Source organism: Oncorhynchus tshawytscha, linkage group LG01 (genome assembly GCF_018296145.1).
Source record: "Oncorhynchus tshawytscha isolate Ot180627B linkage group LG01, Otsh_v2.0, whole genome shotgun sequence".
NCBI lineage: Eukaryota > Metazoa > Chordata > Actinopteri > Salmoniformes > Salmonidae > Oncorhynchus > Oncorhynchus tshawytscha.
Genome location: NC_056429.1, coordinates 58,005,820 through 58,031,943, shown reverse-complemented (window position 1 = coordinate 58,031,943; position 26,124 = coordinate 58,005,820). Strand labels below are relative to the sequence as shown.

Genomic DNA, 26,124 nt, shown 5'->3' with positions numbered 1-26,124 from the left:
TGATTGACTGTAGACCCTGCCACATGCCTCTTGTGTCTGAGCCGTTGAATTGAGATTCTACTTTGTCTCTGTACTGGCGCTTAGCTTGTTTGATAGCCTTGCGGAGGGAATAGCTGCACTGTTTGTATTCAGTCATGTTACCAGACACCTTGCCCTGATTAAAAGCAGTGGTTTGCGCTTTCAGTTTCACACGAATGCTGCCATCAATCCATGGTTTCTGGTTAGGGAATGTTTTAATTGTTGCTATGGGAACGACATCTTCAACGCACGTTCTAATGAACTCGCACACCGAATCAGCGTATTCGTCAATGTTGTTGTCTGACGCAATACGAAACATCTCCCAGTCCACGTGATGGAAGCAGTCTTGGAGTGTGGAGTCAGCTTGGTCGGACCAGCGTTGGACAGACCTCAGCGTGGGAGCCTCTTGTTTTAGTTTCTGTCTGTAGGCAGGGATCAACAAAATGGAGTCGTGGTCAGCTTTTCCGAAAGGGGGGCGGGGCAGGGCCTTATATGCGTCGCGGAAGTTAGAGTAACAATGATCCAGGGTCTTTCCACCCCTGGTTGCGCAATCGATATGCTGATAAAATTTAGGGAGTCTTGTTTTCAGATTAGCCTTGTTAAAATCCCCAGCTACAATGAATGCAGCCATCCGGATAAATCGTTTCCAGTTTGCAGAGAGTTAAATAAAGTTCGTTCAACCTTCGTATAAGGTTGCAAGATTGGGTCCCCGGGATGACAATGTGAGAATCTGTTGTTCTGCCCCTGAACAAGGCAGTTAACCCAGCATTCCTAGGCCGTCATTGAAAATAAGAATGTGTTCTTAACTGACTTGCCTAGTTAAATAAAGGTATAAAAAAATATTAAAATCGGCAAATACGCACCCAAAAATACCGATTTCCTATTGTTATGAAAACTTGAAACCCCCTAATTAATCGGCCATTCCGATTAATCGGTTGACCTCTAATCCACAAGCACAAAAACGTATAGTGCGATCAGTAAAAAATAAAGCATTCACAAAATGCCACAAAGAGGACTACATTCTTAAAAAAATATGTAAAATAAAATATGAGGTCAAATCATGACCTCAGTGATCTTCAGGTCGGAAAGTCAGAGCTCTGGAAAGTGGTTTGAGTTCCCGAGTTGGAGTTCCGCGTTGGATGACCATTCAAATCAATTGTTCCCGGTCGGAGCTCGTTTTTTTTTCCAGAGTTCCCAGTTGTTTTGAATGTGCTAAAGTCAGAAGTCGGAGATTTCCGAGATCCGAGTTCCCAGTTGTTTTGAACATGGCATTGAATGCACCAACAGTTTCCCTGGGCTCGGTTGGTGTTTATGGTCATTTCGGAAAAGGCTAAGCGAGAGGCAGAACTTTGCCAGAAATCTTTCTTATCCAGCAGGCGACGTTGTTTAGTTTATTTATTTATGAGGTTTATTTGATCGAATATAAATTTTGTCATGCTTAGATTGTTACGAGTGTACTGATAAGTAGGACACGTGATATCCCGGCAATTTTGAAAAAAACATTTTATATCGGAGTTGTCTCGAGATGGCTATACATATTCATGACATAAGGCTAGTAGTGTAGCAGATATTTAATACAGGTGGTTGATGTTAACAACTCAAATAATGAGAGGTATCCACCAATCCAAAGAGAGGAATAGGGAGAGCTCCGTGCAGCGTTGTGTTAGGGCGGAGAGACAAGTAGTATTGCCGCGTTCAAGTGCTAGTCAAACTCTGACATTTCAGATTTGCTAACTAGTTGTAGTCATACAAGTGCCACATTTGAACCAGTTAGCGAGTCGGAAATTTGAGTTTAGTTCCGACTAGCACACGAAGGCGGCAAAATATCCATAATCTTTGGTATGGTAGTGTACACTTTTCTAAATCCGTCATTACGCACAACCACGTAATACGTTCGCCCAATCAGCTGAAGAGCTTGAACCCCAAGAAAAAGGCAGCTAATATGGCAGGTTTGTGAGCAACCAGGTGGAACTTGCTTTGTTATTACGGTTAAACGTCGGAATATGATTGTTTTATAACGCGGAAACGGGAAGAGGCAACTGCTCGAAATGATTTACTTGATAGTAATTTCCGCATTATCTGGCGCACTCATTACGTTGGTATTACAATTCTTACTGCTTTACTGGAGAAGCCCCGAGCCAAAAACCGGGACAGTGCAATATGTCAAAGCAGTGCCTGATCCCGCCTTGAAGGATTACTTCAATAACCAACATGCCGAATCAGGTCAACAACAAGATATCGCAGCTTCTGCTGCATCCAAACAGCAAGAGGCCATCTCTCCCAGGCAACAGGAAGCAGCTGTCACAAGCAGTAGCCCTAAACAACAACCGCCACCGCATTGTCAAAGCGAGCCACTCCACACCTCCAAACCGGAGACGTGCAATTTTCTAAACGCTATCTTTTTGTTCCTATTCAGAGAACTCCGCGACACTCCTGTCGTTAGGCACTGGCTGACCAAAAAGATCAAGGTGGAGTTCGAGGAGCTATTACAAACCAAGACAGCTGGTCGGCTGTTGGAGGGACTCAGTCTCAGGGATATCTCCCTGGGTAATTCTTTGCCCGTTTTTAAAACGGCCAAACTTATTAATCCAGTGCGTTTAAATGAAGACGGCATGCCCGAGGAACTCAATTTCGAGGTGGACCTAGAATATAATGGGGGATTCCATCTAGCAATTGATGTAGACCTTGTTTTTGGGAAGTCAGCCTACCTGTTCGTAAAGATGACGCGTGTGGTTGGAAGACTGAAGCTGCAGTTCACTCGCGTGCCTTTTACGCACTGGTCCTTCACGTTCCTCGAGGACCCATTGATAGACTTTGAGGTGAAGTCACAGTTCGAGGGAAGGCCCTTGCCTCAGCTTACCTCAATCATTGTCAACCAGTTGAAAAGAGTCATCAAGAAGAAACACACCTTGCCAAATTACAAAATCAGGTAAAACTTGCTCAGAAACTATAGTTTTATATTTGTTTAGGTCTATGCAAGTCAGTAGGCCTGCGGAGAGATGGTCAAAAATCTGTATCAATATTTCAAGCTAACCTAAGGACTATGGAAAGTGGCCCTCAACAGCCTTATTTCTATAGTTACCAAGATCTGTAAGATGCATATTTGGACTCCAAGTTGGTGATAATACATAGGCCCAGAGCCTTCTATTTAGCTCAGTTTAAGGCTCTGTTTAGGCTTACTGCCACCTTTTTTAGAAAAATGTTTTGGTTAAAAATGGACCACCATGTTACTGAAAGGTTTAATGACAACAAAACATGCTGTCTTGATGTTTTTTCAACTGTCAGCCAGGACATACCCACTTTCAGTATGCACACAGAGTGTTAGTTTAAGGTCTTGAGACATGGGATGGCACCTGTTGCAAAGAAAGCCATTGAGGGACATCATGGTTGCAGACCTATGAAAGGATAGGGTTCATCCTTTTTAGACAGAGGAGTGCTTTCTGTCACTACATTCAGAATGTTTTTAAATAATCACAACCTGGTGTGAAGTAGTGACAGTTAAACATTTAGCCAACACTTGTGTAAAACTGAAAGACAAAAGCTTTCTAGTATTTCCCTGTTAGAAACATGAATGCACGTGCAGCATCCTTTCAGCTCCTCCTATTTATTAATCTCTGTCACTTTTTTCAGGCTCCCTTTTTATAGGTATTTTTTTTACTGGAAGTGTTCCCCTTCACTCTTGTATTTGGTTGCACTCTCATAGGTAAACAATTTAGACTAAGCTAGGCCTGGAAGTTTTCCGATTTTCTATAAACGTATGTCACATAGCCTAAATGTAGGTTTAACTGATGATATACTGCCTTACTAAATTAGGCTATTTTGTTACCGTAATGTTGTTACACTGTACCACTACTGTAACTTCTCAGGTATAAGAGCAATTTAATGTTAAGCATTACCTTTTCAACGTGACTAGGCCTTAATGTAGAATAAATCAATGCCTTTTCAAGTTGCGGAAAACTAATCGATTGAATTATGCTGAAAAGGTAGGCCTTAGCCTATCACCTATAATTTGCTATGGTTGATCTTCTTCTAAATGCTTCTAGTGGCTCTGTCAGCTTATCATAAATGCTGTGACAGCACTCTCTGGACTCAGAATTGGTGGCCCCAATTACATGGCACACTGTCCCATGCAGCTGGCTGTTATGTTTGGAAGGGTCACACCGGTGTGCTGGAACTGCAGCGATAGCTGCACTGGAATGTAAAACCTCTATACATTCAGTCTCCTGTACAGCGTGATTAACATTATTCCTGTCTCATTCCTTTGCTTGGATTGTTAGAATAGCAGTATTCCAGCAAAATGTTATCTTGTTGCCTGTTCTATCCTTTGAAGTGAAATGCACTTCACATCCTGGGTAGGTTGTCTGCAGGTGCGTTGGAGATTCACTAGAATGTAGCATGCCAAAATCACTTTTTAGTTTGCTATTAGCCTAATATGATTTATTTCAAGATGTGGTCTTTGCGTGTGAGTTTTTTTGGGGGCAAATCCACGCTAACAGAGGGATGCACAGTTCGGTAACAGAAGAATGGTACCAACAGCATAAACTGTCATTCTGTTACCAATCTTTGCATCTGCACTGTTCTGCAAGCACATGTGTTTTTATTTTATTTTATATGGTTTGTTGAACTTTGCAGTAATTAGTTTTTGTTAAAAATACATTTTAAAGTGAAAAATCAGAGACACTTTGCGTTTGCACTGTTTTTCAAGTAGTGCTGAGCGATTACCTGAAATTTCGGTTATTTATTTATTTTTAATCAATTAGTTGACCAACATTGTTTATTATTTAATTCCGCTTTATTAGTTTTTTTCTGTGAGCTCAACGTGCACATTGCACAGTTTCTCTAGAGATAAATCAGGTCCTGTCTGAACTGGGATGTAGTAGGGAGTTGTAGTTAACAGGCCAATATTCTACGTAGTTTAGCGCATATAACATGGTAATTATTCCGTTGTCGTAAATCGCATTCTTTACGGCAATATTTTTCGTCAATTGACGATGCTTTGTGTTCTTGAAATTTGCAACACAAACAAACATGGAGGAGCGTGAACGTGACACAGAGCACGGAGACACGGAGCTCGTACCTAAAAGAGGGGCTACTTCAGTCGCAAGGATGTGGTTTGGGTAGGGCTGGGCGATATGGCAAATAAATGATCACTATCTATATATATTTTTTTCATTCGATAACGAAAGTTATCACGATATTAATCAAATAATGTTTAAAAGGTGCATATCTGCTTCAGACTCAAGAATGCCTAATGCCTGAACAAACCACTAGGCAGAGCGTTGGGCCAGTAACCGAAAGGTTGCTAGATCGAATACCTGAGCTGACAAGGTAAAAATGCATAATAGCAATGCATAATAGCATTTGTGATGTCTTTGTCTTTTCAATGTTTGCTTGTAGGGCATAAACGCTGTCAGTGTTGACTGCTTCGGGCAAACATCCCTAGATTGGCTGGTGCTTGAGGGGCGTTTATCAATACCGTGGCGCAAACTCAAAACTTCCTGCATGTTCCAAACAGTGACTTTGTTTCAGATGTTGAATAAGGTTTGTCGTATTACCAGACTTTGTAGCCACCTGTCTACGGCAAAATTTGCACCGAATGTTGCTCTGCTCTTTGTCGGACTTCAAAAAGCCAAACCACTTCCAAATTACTGAAACAGTTTAACCCTTTTTTTATCAATTTCTTCGTTGGAAGCTGCTCCTTCTCCATGGCTATCACTGCCACTGTTTTCGCTTACATCAATAATTTTTTGTGCTTAATAGTGGCTACTCCATCACATGAGGTGCTAAGTGGTTTTTAGTTGGCGTATACCTCTCCAGGTGCATATTGTCACTTCTCCTTACGTTCCTGCTGCGTCAGAGGTCAAATTGACTGCTGTACCTAATTATTCTATATCGACATTATCGAAAATGAATCTAAACGTTTTTATATCAATATTGAGGGAAGTAATTACCTCGATTAATTATTGATTTATTGCCCAGCCCTAGGTTTTGGTATGAAAAGTCTGACACAGACCAGAAAACCGTCCTCTGCAAAATATGCCGCAGGCCAGAGTTCTGACAACAAGCTCAAACACGACAAACCTCTTTACCACCTACGCAAGAATCATGTGAAATAGTATGGAGAGAGTCTACGGATGAGACCCAAAAAAGTACAGTCGAGTGCTCAAAACAAACCCCTGACTCAGACGTTGCAAGAGGTTTTTGCCCGCGGCACACCATATGCCAAAGAATCCCGAAGATGGAAGAAGAGAACAGCTGCCGTTACAACTTACATCTGTCCAGACATGGCCCCAATTTACATGGTCGAGAAACGGGAGTTTCTTGAGTTGGTGCTAACAGTCGACCCAAGGTACCAAATGCAAATTAATATGTGACAAGTATTAATGCCAAAATAACAGGCAAGCCCCCCAAAATATATCTATTTTAGGCCTATATTTATTTTGTTTGAAACTATAGTTGAAGTATTTTCTATTTACCTTTTTTTTTTTAGATTTTATACATTAATATTTTTATTTTGTTACATGCTTAACTGAAAATTTGCACAAAGGTTCTAAATAAAAGGAGAAATAATCAAATATGAGTAAGTACCTTTTATTTGTTGAGTATAATTCAAAATGTAAAAAATGTTTCTTTATTTATTTAATTTGACCTTTATTTAACCAGGTAGGCTAGTTGAGAACAAGTTCTCATTTACAACTGCAACCTGGCCAAGATAAAGCATAGCAGTGTGAACAGACAACACAGAGTTACACATGGAGTAAACAATAAACAAGTCAATAACACAGTAAAAATGAAAAAAAGAGTCTCTATACATTGTGTGCAAAAGGCATGAGGAGGTAGGCGAATAATTACAATTTTGTAGATTAACACTGGAGTGATAAATGATCAGATGGTCATGTACAGGTAGAGATAATGGTGTGTAAAAGAGCAGAAAAGTAAATAAATATAAACAGTATGGGGATAAGGTAGGTAAATTGGGTGGGCTATTTACTGATGGACTATGTACAGCTGCAGCGATCGGTTAGCTGCTCAGATAGCAGATGTTTGAAGTTGGTGATGGAGATAAAAATCTCCAACTTCAGCGATTTAAATTTTCTTTTTAAAATTTTTATTTTTTATTTTAATTTTATTTTTTGCAATTCGTTCCAGTCACAGGCAGCAGAGAACTGGAATGAAAGGTGGCCAAATGAGGTGTTGGCTTTAGGGATGATCAGTGAGATACACCTGCTGGAGCGCGTGCTACAGGTGGGCGTTGCCATCGTGACCAGTGAACTGAGATAAGGCGGAGCTTTACCTAGCATGGACTTGTAGATGACCTGGAGCCAGTGGGTCTGGCGACGAATATGTAGCGAGGGCCAACCGACTAGAGCATACAGGTCGCAGTGGTGGGTGGTATAAGGTGCTTTAGTAACAAAACGGATGGCACTGTGATAAACTGCATCCAGTTTGCTGAGTAGAGTATTGGAAGCGATTTTGTAGATGACATCGCCGAAGTCGAGGATCGGTAGGATAGTCAGTTTTACTAGGGTAAGTTTGGCGGCGTGAGTGAAGGAGGCTTTGTTGCGGAATAGAAAGCCGACTCTAGATTTGATTTTAGATTGGAGATGTTTGATATGAGTCTGGAAGGAGAGTTTACAGTCTAGCCAGACACCTAGGTACTTATAGATGTCCATATATTCTAGGTCGGAACCATCCAGGGTGATGATGCTAGTCGGGCATGCGGGTGCAGGCAGCGAACGGTTGAAAAGCATGCATTTGGTTTTACTAGCGTTTAAGAGCAGTTGGAGGCCACGGAAGGAGTGTTGTATGGCATTGAAGCTCGTTTGGAGGTTAGATAGCACAGTGTCCATGGAAGGGCCAGAAGTATACAGAATGGTGTCGTCTGCGTAGAGGTGGATCAGGGAATCGCCCGCAGCAAGAGCAATATCATTGATATGTACAGGCCTTTACATGTGGTCATCTTATATAAACTATTTATTCATTGAATTTACAGAAAATGTGCTATATCGTGATATGTATCGTTATCGGGATATGAAATGACCTATATCGGTATATTAGATTTTGGCCATATCTCCCAACCCTAACAATTACCACGATCCACTTCTACTTGTCCGGTCTGTGCTTATTTTATGCCTGCTACAAAAGAGGCAGAAGAATGCACGATCGTGAGGGGATATAGGGCAGCGCACAATTGGCCCAGCGTCATCCGGGTTAGGGTTTGGCCGGGGTAGGCCGTCATTGTAAATAAGTTCTTAGCCGACTTGCCTAGTTAAATAAAATAAATATAGAGAGCAGCTGTTGCTTCGCGAGATATCTCTACCTGAAAATACATGATTTTAAGTGATTCATCATTGGTATTCAGCAGTCATAAAAGTATGCCTTATTTACTTTGAAGAACTACAAAATATACTTTTTTGTCAGAAAGCATAGGCAGCAGCTCTATAGAGATGAGATGATGACTTGGAATAAAATAATAGTCATCAAATAAAACGCATGTAATATACACAACTGAAAATATATAAGTAATGTGAATAAATGGCTAATAAGTGATAAGCAGTAATGGGCAGTCACTAGCGTCATGGGAATTCTATTAATGTTTTTATTCTGTGGTACAGCATTCAACTCAAATGATTGAAGTCGAAAAGCCTGATCATTTAAAAAAAGAAAATCCAACCAAAACTGAACCGGCCTCAAAAAGCACTAATTGCTCAGCACTATCTTCAAGGAAATGTGTTTTTTTAGTGAAATTGGGTGGAAATTGTTAAAAGTTGGCCTTGTGCATGGAGTTGTATGGTTTGCTTAATTTTGCAATCATTGGTTTTTGTTTGGCATACATTTTAAAGTTTAAAAAAAATTGGTGTCTCTGCATCACTGTGTTACTGTGGAATTGCCCTTTTTCAGAATGCGTAGTTGTGATTATAGGGTTGTGTAATAAACTACTGTAATATGTTCTGCTCCATTTCAAATCATGTTTATCATTGTTCTACCTGGCTGTTGCTTTAAAAATGTTAAATATTTTTTTGCCCTTTTTCTCACCAATCTTGTGATATCCAATTGGTAATTACATTCTTGTTCCATCACTGCAACTCCTCTACGGACTCGGGAGAAGCGAAGGTTGACAGTCATGCATCCCCCGAAACACAACCCTGCCAAGCCGCACTGCTTTTTGACACACTGCTCGCTTAACCCGGAAGCCAGCCGCACCAATGTGTTGGAGGAAACACTGGCCAGCTGGTGACCGAAGTCAGCTTGCAGGCGCCCGGCCCGCAATGAGTCGCTAGAGCGCGATGGGACAAGGAAATCCTAGCCGGTCAAACCCTCCCTTAACCCGGATGACGCTGGGTCAATTGTGACACAGCCTGGGTCAATTGTGACACAGCCTGGGTCAATTGTGACACAGCCTGGGATCAAACGCGGGTCTGTAGTGACGCCTCAAGCACTGCGATGCAGTGCCTTAGACTACTGTGCCACTTGGGAGGCCCCTGGCTGTTGATTTTTACATGTTTGATTTGATATCAACATTTTTAACACTGTAATGCAGGAAATAGTCCCTACAAAACCAGCTTTTCTCATTGATTTAGATTACACTTAACTAATTAGGTGAGATTAATCAGGTAATTATTGCTGTTTAAATGCCAGAGAATGTGAGTAGGCACATTGTTTCACTTGAAAATCAATGAAATGCTGTCTTGTGTCCGTTCATTTTGTCAGACTTTCCTTTTATCCACTATGTACTGTGTGGGCTGCAGAGCAGGCAAACAATGGTTTGGTTGTTTTGTGAGAACAACAACTAAATGTAACTATTTCAATGTTCCTCTGTGTGGCCACAGACACCTATTGGCATGGCATAGCCACTTCTTGTGAAAGATCTGTTTCGGCTCATGTGTGGGAGCTAACTGTTAATTGTAGACTAAATGCACCAATCTGGACGAGTTGCCTAAAAGGGTGCATGTGTCTGAGGTGCCCATGATAAGGACTGACTGAGCAAGCTAGGGTTCTGAGGTGATGTAATATAAAACAGCCTTTGAGGACAGAGCAGTGGACGTTAGGATTTGCTGAATGTCACAGATGGCAGAACTCTAGGCCAGACGGTTTACCAGGATGTGTACTCAAAGCATGCGCAGACCAACTGGCAAGTGTCTTCACTGACATTTTCAAACTCTCCCTGACCAAGTCTGTAATACCTACATCTTTCAAACAGACTACCATAGTCCCTGTGCCCAAGAAAGCGAAGGTAACCTGCCTAAGTGATTACTGCCCATAGCACTCACGTCGCTAGCCATGAAGTGCTTTGAAAGGCTGGTCATGGCTCACATCAACACCATCATGCCGGAAACCCTAGACCCATTCTAATTCGCATCCCGCCCCAACTGATCCACAGATGATGCAATCTCAATCTCACTCCACACTGCCTTTTCCCATCTGGACAAAAGGAACACCTTTCTGAGAATGCGGTTCATTGACTACAGTACAAAGCTCATCACCTAAGCTAAGGACCTTGGGACTAAACACCTCCCTCTGCAACTGGATCCTGGATTTCCTGATGGGCTGTCCCCAGGTGGCAAAGGTAGGCAACAACACATCTGCCACACTGATCCTCAACACTGGGCTCACTCAGGGGACTAAGCATGCACCCCTACTGTACTCCCTGTTCACCCACGACTGCGTGGCTAAGCACGACTTCAACACCATCATTAAGTTTGCTGACGACACACAGTGGTAGGCCTGATCACCGACAACGATGAGCCAGCCTATAGGAAGGCGGTCAGAGACGGGAACTTCTCCCTCAATGTGAGCATCACAAAGGAGTTGATCGTGGACTGAAGGAAAAGGAGGGCCGAACAGGTGCCCATTAACATCGCCAGGGCTTAATCGGAGCAGGTCGAGAGTTTTAAGTTCCTTGGTGTCCACATCACCAACAAACGATCATGGTCCAAACACACCAAGACAGTTGTAAAGAGGGCATGGGTCCCCAGATCCTCAAAAATCTCCACAACTGCACCATCAAGAGCATACTGACTAGTCTAGGACCAAAAGTCTCCTTAACAGCTTCTACCCCCAAGACCATAAGACTGCTGAACAATTAATCAAAATGGCCACCCGGACTATTTACGTTGATCTGTTCTGCCAGGTAAGGGGCCAATCACTTGGTGGATCAGATCAGAGTAAAATGCACTAAACCATTCACCCTGTTCCCATCCTAATCTGAGAGTGGACAGGACAGACCAGATTGGAATCATTTTTTTGTAAGCTTGTGCTTACCGTGCATCATTCCTTTTTAATTGTCATGACTTTGGGTGGTTGTTGGATTGACTCTACAATATGACTCGTATGTCCTGTGTGAAATTCAGAAATGATTTTAGTTTGAGATGTCCTGGACCATCCATAGTGGGTGAAGCCTCATGGCGTTGGAGCCATTACGGCATCAAACAACCCCCACCTCTCACTTATCCACTGTCAGCTGGGTTGTTTGTTACATAATCGCTCTCCAGACATCTGTTATTCCTTCACTTTTACGTCTAACCTCTATCGCTCTCTTTGAGCTTTTTGACTCTACATGCTGAGGGAGGGACACAGCTGGACACAGCACAGTTTTACATGTAGGTAGCCACTTTTTAATGGACCCTCTTCTCCTCTCTGCTCCACTCTGGATAACCTGGGACTTCAGACACTTCATTGATTGAGCTGTCATTGTTATTTAGCTGTTCTATTGGATCTCAGAGAGGGAGAAAAAGAGGTTTATAAAACAATGAAGCTAGAAGTACTACTACAGCCTGTACTACTACTACTACTACTACTACTACAGCCTGTACTTCATACAGGACAAATGGCCATGCCCTCACCCACCAATCTCCCCTTATGTCCAACCTCTGTCAATAGAACAACATATTGCATACTCTTGTATAAGTGTGTGTTTTAGTGACCACATTTAAAATACCCAAATGAGGGAGAACAGGATTTTGTGGGACAGTGTAGCCTACATTAATAATTTTGGGGGGCCAGCACCCCCCAACACACACACATCCCCTTTAACTAAAGTGCACCTAGCCTACTCTCGCCTCATGCCAAATTTGGTGATGCAGAAAACGAGACCACGTGTAGCTGTTTTCTGAAAATGTGGAATATGTGGCCAAAGAACATTTTCTGGTTGGTTTCAGGGAATGTAAAACAGTTAGGAAGTGAGACTAAAAATGGGATTGAGTGAAGTAGAAGCAAATATGTTGAATGAGCAAACCGCACTAGTTTGAAATTTACCTTATGTTTCAGTCTAATATGGCGATTTACATACTTCTGTAGCTCTTTGTTAAAAGCACGCTTTTTGTAAGTACTTAACTGTCTAATTTTCTCTAAATTTAGATGGAATTCAGCCCAAAAGGATTTGACAAATGTGATAGGCCAATGTCATATCTCAACCAATGTCTCATCCTGCGCTGTGCATAATATCAGATCTCAACAACGATTGGAGAAGGGTTTAACATCACCAGCACCACATCCTTATGATCTATCTCGTCAAAAGGTACAGGTTGGAATGTCTATTGTCCTCGATTGAAGAGGAAGTCTGAGTGAAATGCGTGATAAATTTACCTTTTCTGTAAATTAGTTAATTTTTTGATAAAATGTGGGACACAATTGTTTGGTTGTGGGACAAAGGGCCAAAATGCAGGACTTTCCTGCACAATCTGGGATATGTGGTCACCCTAAGTCAGGGTAGGGCTGTGACTGTCATGGGATTTTGGATGACACTAATGGGCCATCCACAAAAATGTATGTATGTTTTCTCCTCTGCTCCGCTCCTGACTGTATGGGCAATGTGTGTTGCAGCTGCAATATGGGGGGTGTTGCCTAGGTAACCGACAAATCCTTTGCTCCAACCCCACTGGTCATCATTAGCTTCCATAGCAACAATGTCCAAAATTTTATGGCTGAATTCTGCCCATTTCTACAATTGATCTATTAAAATGTGATTTAAAACCTAACCATAACCACACTGCTAACCTTATGCCTAACCTTAAGGCAACACCTTGCTTGTTGTAGCAAGGACCAACAGTTTCATCACGTTATTAACAGTCCATGTTACCGCAGAAACTGACAAGACTGCACGAATGCCTGGCCGTCTCGTCTTCAGTCAGCTGCTCATTGCACAAAAAAAATCGGAAACAAAAATTCTAAATGGTTATGGCTGTTTTATTTTCATTACGGTCTTCATCCATAACCATCGGTTATTCGTAATTGTGCTAGACATCCTGATAATGTTGTTCATGACATCCTGATAATGAATAACTTCATCGATTCCTTTTGCTTGAAATTTTGATATTTCTTTTTACAAGACACCTGACCAGTTTTCTTTACTTGCTAAAGTGATAGGATAACTCACTGTCTCTTAAATATGGATCGCAATCTGTTTCAGCTCAATGTTTTCAAGATTTCTATCTAACATCTTTAGATTTCACTGTTGCTAGGGCACCGGGCATAACAATGAAGTACATTTGTCTCGGAGTGCAGTAATAATTTAAGGAGCATGCATGTGATTTCAGTTCTATTTTGAGTGAAGTAGTAGAAAATGCTATGCTACTGTCTTTAGCACATACACGACCAGTTTATGATGACACATGTGCTCCCTGATCCTGTTAGGGCATTGAGCAGTGGGGGGTGGGGGGGTTACACAGGTGGTGTTGAGTCCATTTTCATAACATAAATAATTGCTGATATTTTCACCACATGGGCCATTGGCATGTTTTCCAGACATGCTTCTTCTCATTTTGAGACTGATACCTTTACAAAAAAATGTAGACTAGGTAGTGGAAGGATTTTCAGTCTGCTTTGCTCAGTAATGTAGTTTTCATACATTATTTAAGAGAATCACAATGTGTTTGGTTATTCCATCAGATTGTTGCATTTTACTGGTCACCTCTGCTTATCATTTCCTCTCACCTAGCAACCCTCATACAGTCATTTTAGGATTATTGCCTGAAACATCTGTCAGGCTGCATTTTATCCAGTCCTCCCAAAATAGACTTTAATCCTCACCGATCACACCAGGACTATTAAACTGAGTTTTGCAGATCTTTATTGGGCAACCAAGGCAGTTCAAATCACATTTGATTCATCACGTGCTTCGTAAACAACAACAGGTGTAGACTAACTGTGAAATGCTTACTTATGGGTCCCTTTCCAACGATGCAGAGTTAAAGATAAGATGTATACTTTTTTTAATAGTCCAGATTTTCTATCTGTAGATGTTCTACAGATGCTTATCAACAGATAGTATGACCAACTGCTTGCTAAGAGTAGGTTTAGGGTAAGGGTTAGGTTTTTAGGGTTAGGATAAGGATTAGTAGGTAGTCCATGCTCTACAGATGAACTATCCAAATAAGGTGTTACCAAAAGTAGAAATAGTGACCAGGAATAAATACACAATGAATAATATCAATAACGAGTCAAAATAACCTGGCTATACACTGAGTTGATGTGCAGGGGTACGAGGTAATTGAGGTAGCTATGTACATATAGGTGGGTTAAAGTGACTAGGCAACAGGATAGATAATAGACAGTAGCAGCAGCGTATGGTGTGTGTGGTGTCAGTATGCATGTGTGTGAATGTTGTGGGTGTATATAGTGCGTGTGTGGGTAGAGCCCAGTGTGTGTGTGCATAGTCAGTGCAAAAAAGGATCAATGCAGGTAGTCCGGGTAGCTGTTTGATTAGCTATTTAGCAGTCTTGTTTAGAAGTCATATGGCTTGGGGGTAGAAGCTGTTTAGGCTCCACGTTTAGCTAAAAATGTTGATAAACACTGAACGAAAATATAAATGCACCATGTAAAGTGTTGGTCCCATGTTTCATGAGCTGAAATAAAAGATTCTCTCAATTTGGGGAACAATTTGTTTACATCCCTGTTAGTGAATATTTCGCCATTGCCAAGGTAATCCATCCACCTGACGTGTGGCATATCAAGAAGCTGATTAAACAGCATGATCATTACACAGGTGCACCTTGTGCTGGGAACAGTAAAAGGCCACTCTAAAATATGCAATTTTGCCACACATGTTTTGATGGAGCGTTCAATTTGCATGCTGACTGCAGGAATATCCATCAGAGCTGTTGCCAGATAATTCAATGTTAATTTCTCTACCATAAGCCGCCGCCAACATCATTTTAGAGAATTTGGCAGTACGTCCAACCGGCCTCACAACCGCAGACCAAGTGTAACTACGCCAGCCTATGGTCTCCACATCCGGCTTCTTCACCTGCGGTATCGTCTGAGACCAGGTGCAGCTGATGAAACTGTTTGCACAACCAAAGAATTTCTGCATAAACTGTCAGAAGCCTTTTCAGGGCAGCACATCTGTGTGCTTGTCAACCTCACCAGGGTGTTGACCTGACTTCAGTTTAGTATCGTAACCGACTACATTGGGCAAATTCTCACCTTTGATGGACACTGGCATGCTGGAGAAGTGTGCGCTTCATGGAGGAATTCCTGTTTCAACTGTACCGGGCAGGATGTATGGCATTGTTTGGGTGAGCGACTTGCTGATGACCATGTTAACAGAGTGCCCCGTGGTGGTGGTGGGGTTATGGTATGGGGAGGCATAAGCTACCGACATCAAAAACCATTGCATTTTATCGATCGCAATTTGAATGCACAGAGATACCGTGACGAGATCCTGAGGCCCATTGCTGTGCCATTCATCCACCGCCATCACCTCATGTTTCAACATGATAATGCACATCCCCATGTCAGAAAGGTCTACACAATTCCTGGAAACTGAAAATGTCCCACTTCTTCCATGGCCTACATGTCACCCATTGAGGGTGTTTGGGATGCTCTGGATCGACGTGTATGACATCGTTTTCCAGTTCCCGCCAATATCCATCAACTTCACACAACCATTTGAAGAGGAGAGGGACAACATTCCACAGGCAACAATCAACAACCTGATCAACTCTATGCGAAGGAGATTGCTTTGTATGGAGCAAATGGTGGTCACACCAGATACTGACTGGTTTAATGAGCCCCACCCTACCTTACTTTTAAAAAGAATCTGTGACCAACAGATGCACATCTTTATTCCCAGTCATGTGAAATCCATTGATTTAGGGCATAATTTATTTCTTTAAATTGACAAATTTCCTTATTAACTAACTTTTGTTCAGTGTAGTTAGTTTTTTTTTACTGCTGTATGTACGGGAAACGCATGGTAAGTGTTCAGCACTCTAATGGATTGTAGATAGAAACTGTATCTGAGCCTATTGGTATCAGACCTCATGCTCCGATAGCATCTGCCTGACAGTAAGGGAGAGAACAGCTCGTGGCTGGGGTGTGTGGGGTCCTTGATGAGGCTGCATGCCTTCCTTAGGCACTGTTTTGAGTAGATGTCCTGGATGGGTGGGAGCACGGTATTAACTATGGCTGTATCCGAGTAAAAGAAAAAAAAGAGTTGTCTGTTCTTCTGACGAATCGATTGGTTGAAATTTTAAAACGTATATTTTTAAAAATATTTTTGGCAAGCAATATGTTTGGCTACTGAGCTTGTCTGATGCGTTAAGCACTGCGCATAAGATGAAGACACAGGTCAATATAGCCTAACTAGAAGGAAAAAAAACCTGTTCCCGGCCGTTCTCCTCCCGCTGCCCTCTGCTGCTGGCCTTCGCAGATTCTACCATTATGCTCCTGATGTTGCCGGGAATAAGCTACACCAGCATTCGGCAACCTTTTCCAGTTGGAGTGCCAATTTATCTGATTTATCTGAATTTCTACTGATCTGCATGCCAATTCATTTATTCCTTTATAATAATGTCTTCATATCTCAAAATCAATGTTATGTGGTTAATCAATTATATCTAAATTATTCAAATCTAAAAGTAACATCTATTGCCATATAAAAATAGCCTATAAAGCCAACAAATAAAAATGTTGAAGGTAGAAAATATCCTGATAAATATCCTGTAAATAACATTGGCTACTCATGGAACTTTTAAATATTGTGTTAACTATTGTATTAACTTGGTCTGGCCCGAAGCTCGTGCTAGCAAACTTGCAACATTGTATGAAATATTCTGGACCCTCAGAGTTTCCGGGGCCAATAAGCTCGGGACAGACACACAGCTGTAGGCTATTTTGCGCAAGGGAAAATAAGTAATCTGGTAGGCCTACACTATATATACAAAAGTATGTGGACACTCCTTCAAATTAGTGGATTCGGGCTATTTCAACCTAACCTGTTGCTGACAGGTGTATAAAAGCACACAGCCATGCAATCTCCATAGACAAACAGGCAGTAAAATGGCCTTAATGAGTTACTTTCAACGTGGCACCAGCATAGGATGGCACCTTTCCAACAAGTCAGTCAAATTTCTGCCCTGTTAGAGCTGCCTCTGTCAACTGTAAATGCTGTTATTGTGAAGTGGAAACATCTGGGAGGAACAAAGGCTCAGCCGCGAAGTGGTAGGCCACACAAATTCACAGAACGGCACCACCGTGTGCTGCAGCGCGCAACAATCGTCTGTCCACAGTTGACACTCACCGAGTTCCAAACTGCCTCTGGAGTTTCATGAAATTAGTTTCCATGGCCGAGCAGCCACACACAAGCCTAAGATCAACATGCACAATGCCAAGCGTAGGCTCAACTGGTGCAAAGCTCGCCGCCATTGGAGCAAGGGAAACGAGTTCTCTGGAGTGATGAATCACGCTTCACCATCTGGCAGTCTGAACGACAAATTTGGGTTTGGTGGATGCCAGGAAAACGCTACCTGCCGAATGCATAGTGCCAACTGTAAATCTAGGTGGAGGAGAAATTATGGTCTGGGGCTGTTTTTTATGTTTCGGGTTAGGCCCCTTAGTTCCAGTGAAGGGAAATCTTAATGCTATAGCACACAATGACATTCGAGACTATTCTGTGCTTCATCTTTGTGGTAACAGAAGTGGCACTCCTAGTGGCCGGGGACTTTAATGCAGGCAAACTTATGTCATTTTTACCAGCATGTCACATTTTGCAACCAGGGGAAAAAAAATCCTAGACCACCTTTACTCCACACACAGAGATGCATTCAAAGCTCTCCCCCGCCCTCCATTTGGCAAATCCTCCTGATTCTTGCTTATAAGCAAAAACTAAAGCAGGAAGTACCAGTGACTTGCTCAATACGGAAGTGGTCAGATAACGCGGATGCTACACTGCAGGACTGTTTTGCGAGCACAGACTGGAATATGTTCCGGGACTCATCCAATGGCATTGAGGAATACACCACCTCAGTCATTGGCTTCCCAATAAGTGCATCGATGACGTCGTCCCCACAGTGATTGTACGTACATATCCCAACCAGAAGCCATGGATTACAGGCAATGTCCGCATCGAGCTAAAGAGTAGAGCTGCCGCTTTCAAGGAGCGGGAGACTAATCCGGACGCTAATAAGAAATCCTGCTATGCCCTCAGACGAACCATCAAACAGGCAAAGCGTCAATACAGGATTAAGATTGAATCCTACAACATCAGCTCTGACGCTCGTCAGATGTGGCAGGGCTTGAAAACTATTACGGACTACAAAGGGAAACCCAGACGCGAGCTGCCCAGTTACGCGAGCCTTCCAGACAAGCTAAATGCCTTTTTTATGCTTGCTTCGAGGCAAGCAACACTGAAGCATGTATGAGAGCACTAGCTGTTCTGGATGACTGTGTGATAACGCTCTCGGTAGCTGATGTGAACAAAACCTTGAAACATGTCAACATTCATGAAGCCGCTGGGCCAGACGGATTACCAGGACGTGTACTCCGAGCATGCGCTGACCAACTGGCAAGTGTCTTCACTGACATTTTCAAACTTTCCCTGACTGAGTCTGTAATACCTACATATTTCAAGCAGACCACCATAGTCCCTGTGCCCAATGAAGCAAAGGTAACCTGCCTAAATGATTACCACCTCGTGGCACTCACGTCTGTAGCCATGAAGTGCTTTGAAAGGCTGGTCATGGCATATATCAACAGAATCCTCCCGGACACCCTAGACCCACTCCAATCCGCATACCACCCCAACAGATCCACAGATGACGCGATCTCAATCGCACTCCACACAGCCCTTTCTCACCTGGACAAAAGGAACACCTATGTGAGAATGCTGTTCATTTACTACAGCTCAGTGTTCAACACCATAGTGCCCACGAAGCTCATTACGAAGCTAAGGATTCTGGGACTAAACACCTCCCTCTGCAACTGAATCCTGGACTTCCTGACGGAACGCCCCCAGGGGATCAGAGTAGGCAACAACACGTCTGCCACGCTGATCCTTAACACTGGGGTCCCTCAGGGGTGTGTACTTTAAGTTTGCTGATGACACAACAGTGGTAGGCCTGATCACCAACAGCAATGAAGACGGCTTATAGGGAGGAGGTTAGAGACCTGGCAGTGTGATGCCAGGACAACAACCTCTCCCTCAGTGTGAGCAAGACTAAGGAGCTGATCGTGGACTACAGGAAAAGGCAGGCCAAACAGGCCCCTATTTAACATTGACGGGACTGTAGTGGAGCGGGTCGAGAGTTTCAAGTTCCTTGTTTTCCACGTCACCAACAAACTATCATGGTCTAAACATACCAAGACAGTTGTGAAGAGGGCACGACAATGCCTTTTCACCCTCAGGAGACTGAAAAGATTTGGCATGGGTCCCCAGATCCTCAAAGTTACACAGCTGCACCATCAAGAGCATCTGGACTGGTTGCATCATCGCCTGGTATGGCAACTGCTCGGCATCTGACCGTAAGGCGCTACAGAGGGTAGTGTGAACGGCCCAGTACTTCACTGGGGCCAAGCTTCCTGCCATCCAGGTCCTATATTATAGGCGCGTCAGAGGAAAGCCCATCAAATTGTCAGAGACTCCAATCACCCAAGTTATAGACTGTTTTCTCAGCTACTGCATGGCAAGCGGTACCGGAACGCCAAGTCTAGGACCAAAAGGCTCCTCAACAGCTTCTACCCCTAAGTCATTAGACTGCTGAACAATTCATTAAATTTACATTGAGTCCCCCCCCCCCTCTCCTTTTGAACACTGCTGCTACTCGCTGTTGTTTGTTACCTGTGCATAGTCACTTCTCCCCCACCTGAATGTACAGATTACCTCAACTAGCCTGTACCCCCGCACACTGACTCGCTACCGGTGCCCCCTGTATATAGCCTCGTTATTCTTTTTATTATTACTTTTTATTTTAGTCTACTTGATAAATATTTTCTTCTTGAACTACACTTTTTGTTAAGGGCTTTTAAGTAAGCATTTCACGTTAGTCTACACTTGTTGTATTTGGTACATTTGACAAATAAAATTTGAGTTGAGCTTTAATTTGAACAGTTTGGGGAAGGCCCTTTCCTGTTTTTAGCATGAAACAAAGCGAGGTCCATACAGAAATGATTTGTCGAGATCGGAGTGGAAGAACTTAACTGGCCTGAACAGAGCCCTAACCTCAACCCCATCAAACACTTTTGGGATGAATTGGAACGCTGACTGCGAGCCAGGCCTAATAGCCCAACATCAGTGCCCGACCTCATTAATGCTCTTGTGGCTGAATGGAAGCAATCCCAGCAGCAATGTTCCAACATCTAATGGAGTTCCTTCCCAGAAGAGTGGAGCCTATTATAGCAGAAACTCCATATTAATGCCCATGATTTTAGAATACAATGTTTGACGAGCAAGTGTCCACACACTTATTTGGTCATGTAGTGTATTTTATGACGTTTCCACCGTATCAGAGCATTACATTTTTTTCCTCCTTTCATGCTTAGTGGTTATTGAAAGGGAGAGAGCTGGAAAGATTTTACAATTAAGGCTAAATTGAGGAACTGTTGTAATTCTTAATGGATGTAAAAACAGACTTTGTCAGTGAGTTAAGACAATCAGATAACAGTATTAGATCACCAAATGGGCACATTTATAGACCTACACTTGTGCGCAGGCCTGGTAGCCTCATCCTACTTCTATATGCGTAAACAGGTGTGTGTCCTTAGTCAAGATTGACAGGACTCCTCCAAACAAAAACTCGGAAATGGAATGAACCAAAACTTTTTTCTCACAAGTTTAGCCTAGGTTGTGCTCTCTGCAAACAACGTGTCCACTCCTACAATGACAACGGTAAGACTGTAATAATTATTATTATAATAATATTAAATGCATAACAAAAATTACAGTAACCAAACAAACATTGTAAATGAGAAATAATGGGAATTGACAGTAAATGTACTACTGGTGATACTGGTGTGCCATTCCTGCAGCCTCTGCAATGGATTAGTCCACTCAGACAGGCGTGAATCAGATGGGTGTCTCGTGTGCCAGAATCTTTTTATATTCAGTGCCTACGTTACAGCCGTATTCTAAAATGGATTAAATTGTTTTTTTTTTCTCATCCATCTCCACACAATACCCCATAATGACAAAGTAAAAACAGGTTCCTATACATAAAAAAAAGGAAATATCACATTTAAGTATTCAGACCCTTTACTCAGTACTTTGTTGAAGCACCTTCGGCAGCGATTACAGCCTCGAGTCTTCGTGGGTATGACGCTACAAGCTTTGCACACCTGTAGTTGGGGAGTTTCGCCCATTCTACTTTGCAGATCCTCTCAAGCTCTGTCAGGTTGGATGGGGAGCGTCACTGCATAGCTGTTTTCAGGTCTCTCCAGAGATGTTCGATGGGGTTCAAGTCCGGGCTCTGGCTGGTCCACTCAAACATATACATAGTCTTGTCCCGAAGCCACTCCTGTGTTGTCTTGGCTGTGTGCTTAGGATCATTGTCCTGTTGGAAGGTGAACCTTCGCCCCATTCTGAGGTCCTGAGTGCTCTGGAGCAAGTTTTCATTAAGGATTTCTTGGTACTTTGCCCAGTTCATCTTTCCTTCGATCCTGACTAGTGTCGCCACAGCATGATGCTGCCACCCCCATGCTTCACCATAGGGATGGTACCAGGTTTGGGCTCCCGTGTGGCGCAGTGGTCGAAGGCACTGCATCTCAGTGCTAGAGGCACTGAGACACCCTGGTGGCACTACAGACACCCTGGTTCGAATCCAGGCTGTATCACAACTGGCCATGATTGGGAGTCCCATAGGGCGGCGCACAATTGTCCCTGCGTTGTCACGGTTTGGCAGGTGTAGGCCGTCATTGTAAGTAAGAATTTGTTCTTAACTGACTTGCCTAGTTAAATAAAGTTTTTTTTAAAAAATCCTCCAGACTTGACGCTTGACATTCAGGCCAAAGAGTTCAATCTTAATTTAATCCGACCAGAGAATCTTGTTTCTCATGGTCTGAGAGTCTTTACGTGTCTTTTTGGCAAACCTCACGGGCTGTCGTGCCTTTTCCTGAGGAGTGGCTTCTTCTGGCTGAGTGCTGCAGATATGGGAGAACCTTCCAGAAGAACAACAATGTCCACACAGGAATTCTAGAGCTCTTTCAGTGACCACCGGGTTATTGTCACCTCCCTGACCAAGGCCCTTCTCCCCCAATTGCGCAGTAAGGCTGGGCGGCCAGCTCTAGGAAGAGTCTTGGTGGTTCCTAACTTGGAGGCCAGTGTGTTCTTGGACCTTCAGTGCTGCAGAAATGTTTTGGTACCCTTCCCCAGATCTATGCCTCGACACAATCCTGTCTCGGAGCTCTACTGACAATTCCTTCGCTCTTATGGCTTGGTTTTTGCTCTGACATGCACTGTCAACTTTGGGAACTTATATCAACAAGTGTGTGCCTTTCCAAATCATGTCCAATCAATTGAATTTACCACAGGTGGACTCCAAGTTGTAGAGACTTCTGAAGGATGATCAAGAGAAACAGGATGCACCCGAGCTCAATTTCGAGTCTCATAGCAAATACTTGGGTAAATAAGGTATTTCTGTTTTTTATTTTTAATACGTTTAGAAAAACAAACAGTTTTTGCTTTGTCATTGTGGGATAGTGTGTAGATTACAATGGAATTTTTATTGATTGAATCCGTTTTAGAATAAGGCTGTAACGTAACAAAATGGCTGTAACAAAACAAAGAGTCTAATTACTTTCCGATGGCACTTTATTTGCAACTGCTCAACTAAAAAAATATTTATCGACCAAACAATCGACCAGTCAACTAAATGGGGTCAGCCATAATGTCAACATGGAAGGTAAATGGGACTTTAAGATATTGATTTTGGACAATGCTAGATAAGAAAAGATCAGTGTTAGCTGTGAATTTCAAAACAAATCAAATCAAATGTTATTTGTCACATGTGCCGAATACAACAGACCTTACAGTGAAATGCTTACTTACGAAATGCTTACTTACTTAAGTCCTTAACCAAAAATGCAGTTTTAAGAACATTTCCACCCCCCCCCCTTAGCAGTCAGTCTTATGGCTTGGGGGTAGAAGCTGTTTAGAAGTCTCTTGGACCTAGAATTGGCTCTCCGGTACTGCTTGCCGTGTGGCAGCAGAGAGAACAGTCTATGACTTGGGTGGCTGGAGTCTTTGACAATTTTAGGGCCTTCCTCTGACACCGCCTGGTATAGAGGTCCTGGATGGCAGGAATCTTGGCCCCAGTGATGTAATGGGCCATACGCACGACCCTCTGTAGCGCCTTATGGTTGCATCACTGCCTGCCATATCAGACGGTGATGCAACCGGTCAGGATGCTCTCGATGGTGCAGCTGTAGAACCTTTTGAGGATCTGGGGACCCATGCCAAATCTTTTCAGTTTCCTGAGGGGGACAAGGTTTTGTCGTGCCTTCACGACTATCTTGGTGTGCTTGGACCATGTTAGTTTGATGGTGATGTGGACGCCAAAGAACTTGAAGCTCTCAACCTGCTTCACTACATGAGAAAGAGGAGTTCTCAGTCCTCCTTTTCCTGTAGTCCACAATCAATAAAATGTATTTATAAAGCCCTTCTAACATCACCTGATGTCACAAAGTGCTGTACAGAATCCCAGCCTAAAACCCGAAACAGCAAGCAATGCAGGTGTAGAAGCACGGTGGCTAGGAAAAACTCCCTAGAAAGGCCAGAACCTAGGAAGAAACCTAGAGAGGAACCAGGCTATGAGGGGTGGCCAGTCCTCTTCTGGCTGTGCTGGGTGGAGATTATAACAGAACATGGCCAAGATGTTCATAGATGACCAGTAGGGTCAAATAATAATGATCACGGTGGTTGTAGAGGGTGCAACAGGTCAGCACCTCAGGAGTAAATGTGAGTTGGTTTTTCATAGCTTTTCATAGCCGATCATTCAGAGAATCTCTACCGCACCTGCTGTTTCTAGAGAGTTGATAACAGCATGTGTGGGACAAGGTAGTACGTCCAGTGAACAGGCCAGGGTTCCATAGCCACAGGCAGATCATTTGAAACTTGAGCAGCATCACGACTTGGTGTACTGGCGACACCAAGGAGTCATCAGGCCAGGTAGTCCTGAGGCATGGTCCTAGGCCTCTGGTCCTCCAAGAGCGAGGGAGACACAGAGAGAGAAAGTGAGAGAGAAAGAATTAGAGGGCATACTTAAATTCACACAGGACACTTGCTAAGACAATATAAATACTCCAGATATTAACAGACTGACCCTAGCCCCCGACACACAAATTATTGCAGCATAAATACTGGAGGCTGAGACAGGAGGGAGACACTGTGGCCCCGTCGGACGTTCCCCCCGGACAGGGCCAAACAGGCAAGATATAACCCCACCCACTTTGCCAAAGCACAGTCCCCATGCCACTAGAGGGATATCTTCAACCACCAACCTATAATCACGAGACAAGGCTGAGTATAGTCCACGAAGATCTCCCCCACGGCACAAACCGTAGGGGTGGGGGGGGGGGCCAACCCGGACAGGAAGATCACGTCATTGACTCAACCCACTCAAGTGACACACCCCTCCGAGAGATGGAATGGAAGAGCACCAGTAAACCAGTGACTCAGCCCCTGTAATAGGGTTTGAGGCAGATAATCCGAGTGGAGAGATGGGAACCGGCCAGGCAGAGACACCAAGGGCAGTTCGTTGCTCTAATGCCTTTCCGTTCACCTTCACACTCCTGTGCCAGACTACACTCAATCATAGGACCTACTGAAGAGATGAGTCTTCAATAAAGACTTAAAGATTGAGACCGAGTCTGTGTCTTTCACATCGATAGGCAGACCATTCCATGAAAATGTAGCTCTATAGGAGAAAGCCCAGCCTCCAGCTGTTTGCTTAGAAATTCTAGGGACAGTAAGGAGGCCTGTTACCATAGCGTATGTGTAGGTATGTACGGCAGGACCAAATCGGAAATGTAATGTAAAGCCCATGTAATGCTTTGTAGGTTAGCAGTAAAACCTTGGAATCAGCCCTAGCCTTAACTTCTTATGTCTGGGGGAAGTATTGAGTAGCTTTGATGAATAAGGTGCCCAGAGTAAACTGCCTGCTACTCAGTCCCAGTTGCTAATATATGCATATATAACAAAACTCATATGACAGGCAAAAACCTGAGAAAAAATCCAACCAGGAAGTGGGAAATCTGAGGTTGGACCAACTCCTTCCCTATTGAAGATACAGTGGGATATTGGTCATGTTGCACTTCCTAAGGCTTCCACTAGATGTCAACAGTCTTCAGAACCTTGTTTGATGCTTCTTATGTAAAGGAGAGGCTCATAAGGGCTCTTTGAGTCAGTGGTCTGGCAGAGTGCCACAAGCTCGTGACGCTCGTTCACGTGAGAGAGAGCTCGCATTCCATTGCATTTCTGAAGACAAAGGAATTCTCCGGTTGGAACATTATTGAAGATTTATGTTAAAAATATCCTAAAGATTGATTCTGTACATCGTTTGACATGTTTCTGCGGACTGTAATGGAACTTTTTGACATTTTGTCTGCTCCTAGTGGACGCCCTTCGTGAGTTTGGATTTGTTTACAAAACGTGCTAACAAAAGTAGCTGTTTGGACATAAATTATGGACATTATCAAACAAAACAAAAATTTATTGTGGAACTGGGATTCCTGGGAGTGCATTTCTGATGAAGATCATCAAAGGTAAGTGAATATTTATAATGTTATTTCTGACTTCAGTTGACTGCACAATATGGCGGATATCTTTTTGGCTTGTTCGGTCTCTGAGCGCCGTACTCAGATTATTGCATGGTTTGCTTTTTCCGTAAAGCTTTTTTG

General features: G+C 43.1%; 1 protein-coding gene across 1 annotated transcript in view; it reads left to right on the top strand.

The window, feature by feature from the left end:
* Positions 1–1,380: 1,380 nt before the first annotated feature.
* The window catches only part of LOC112254084 (PDZ domain-containing protein 8-like), a 62,972-nt gene continuing 38,228 nt past the window's right edge, over positions 1,381–26,124 (top strand). Inside the window, exon 1 of the mRNA XM_024426319.2 lies at positions 1,381–2,947. Within this exon, the coding sequence (XP_024282087.1) occupies positions 2,067–2,947 (881 nt within the window). The 5' untranslated portion in view covers positions 1,381–2,066. The remainder of the gene's footprint in view (positions 2,948–26,124) is intronic.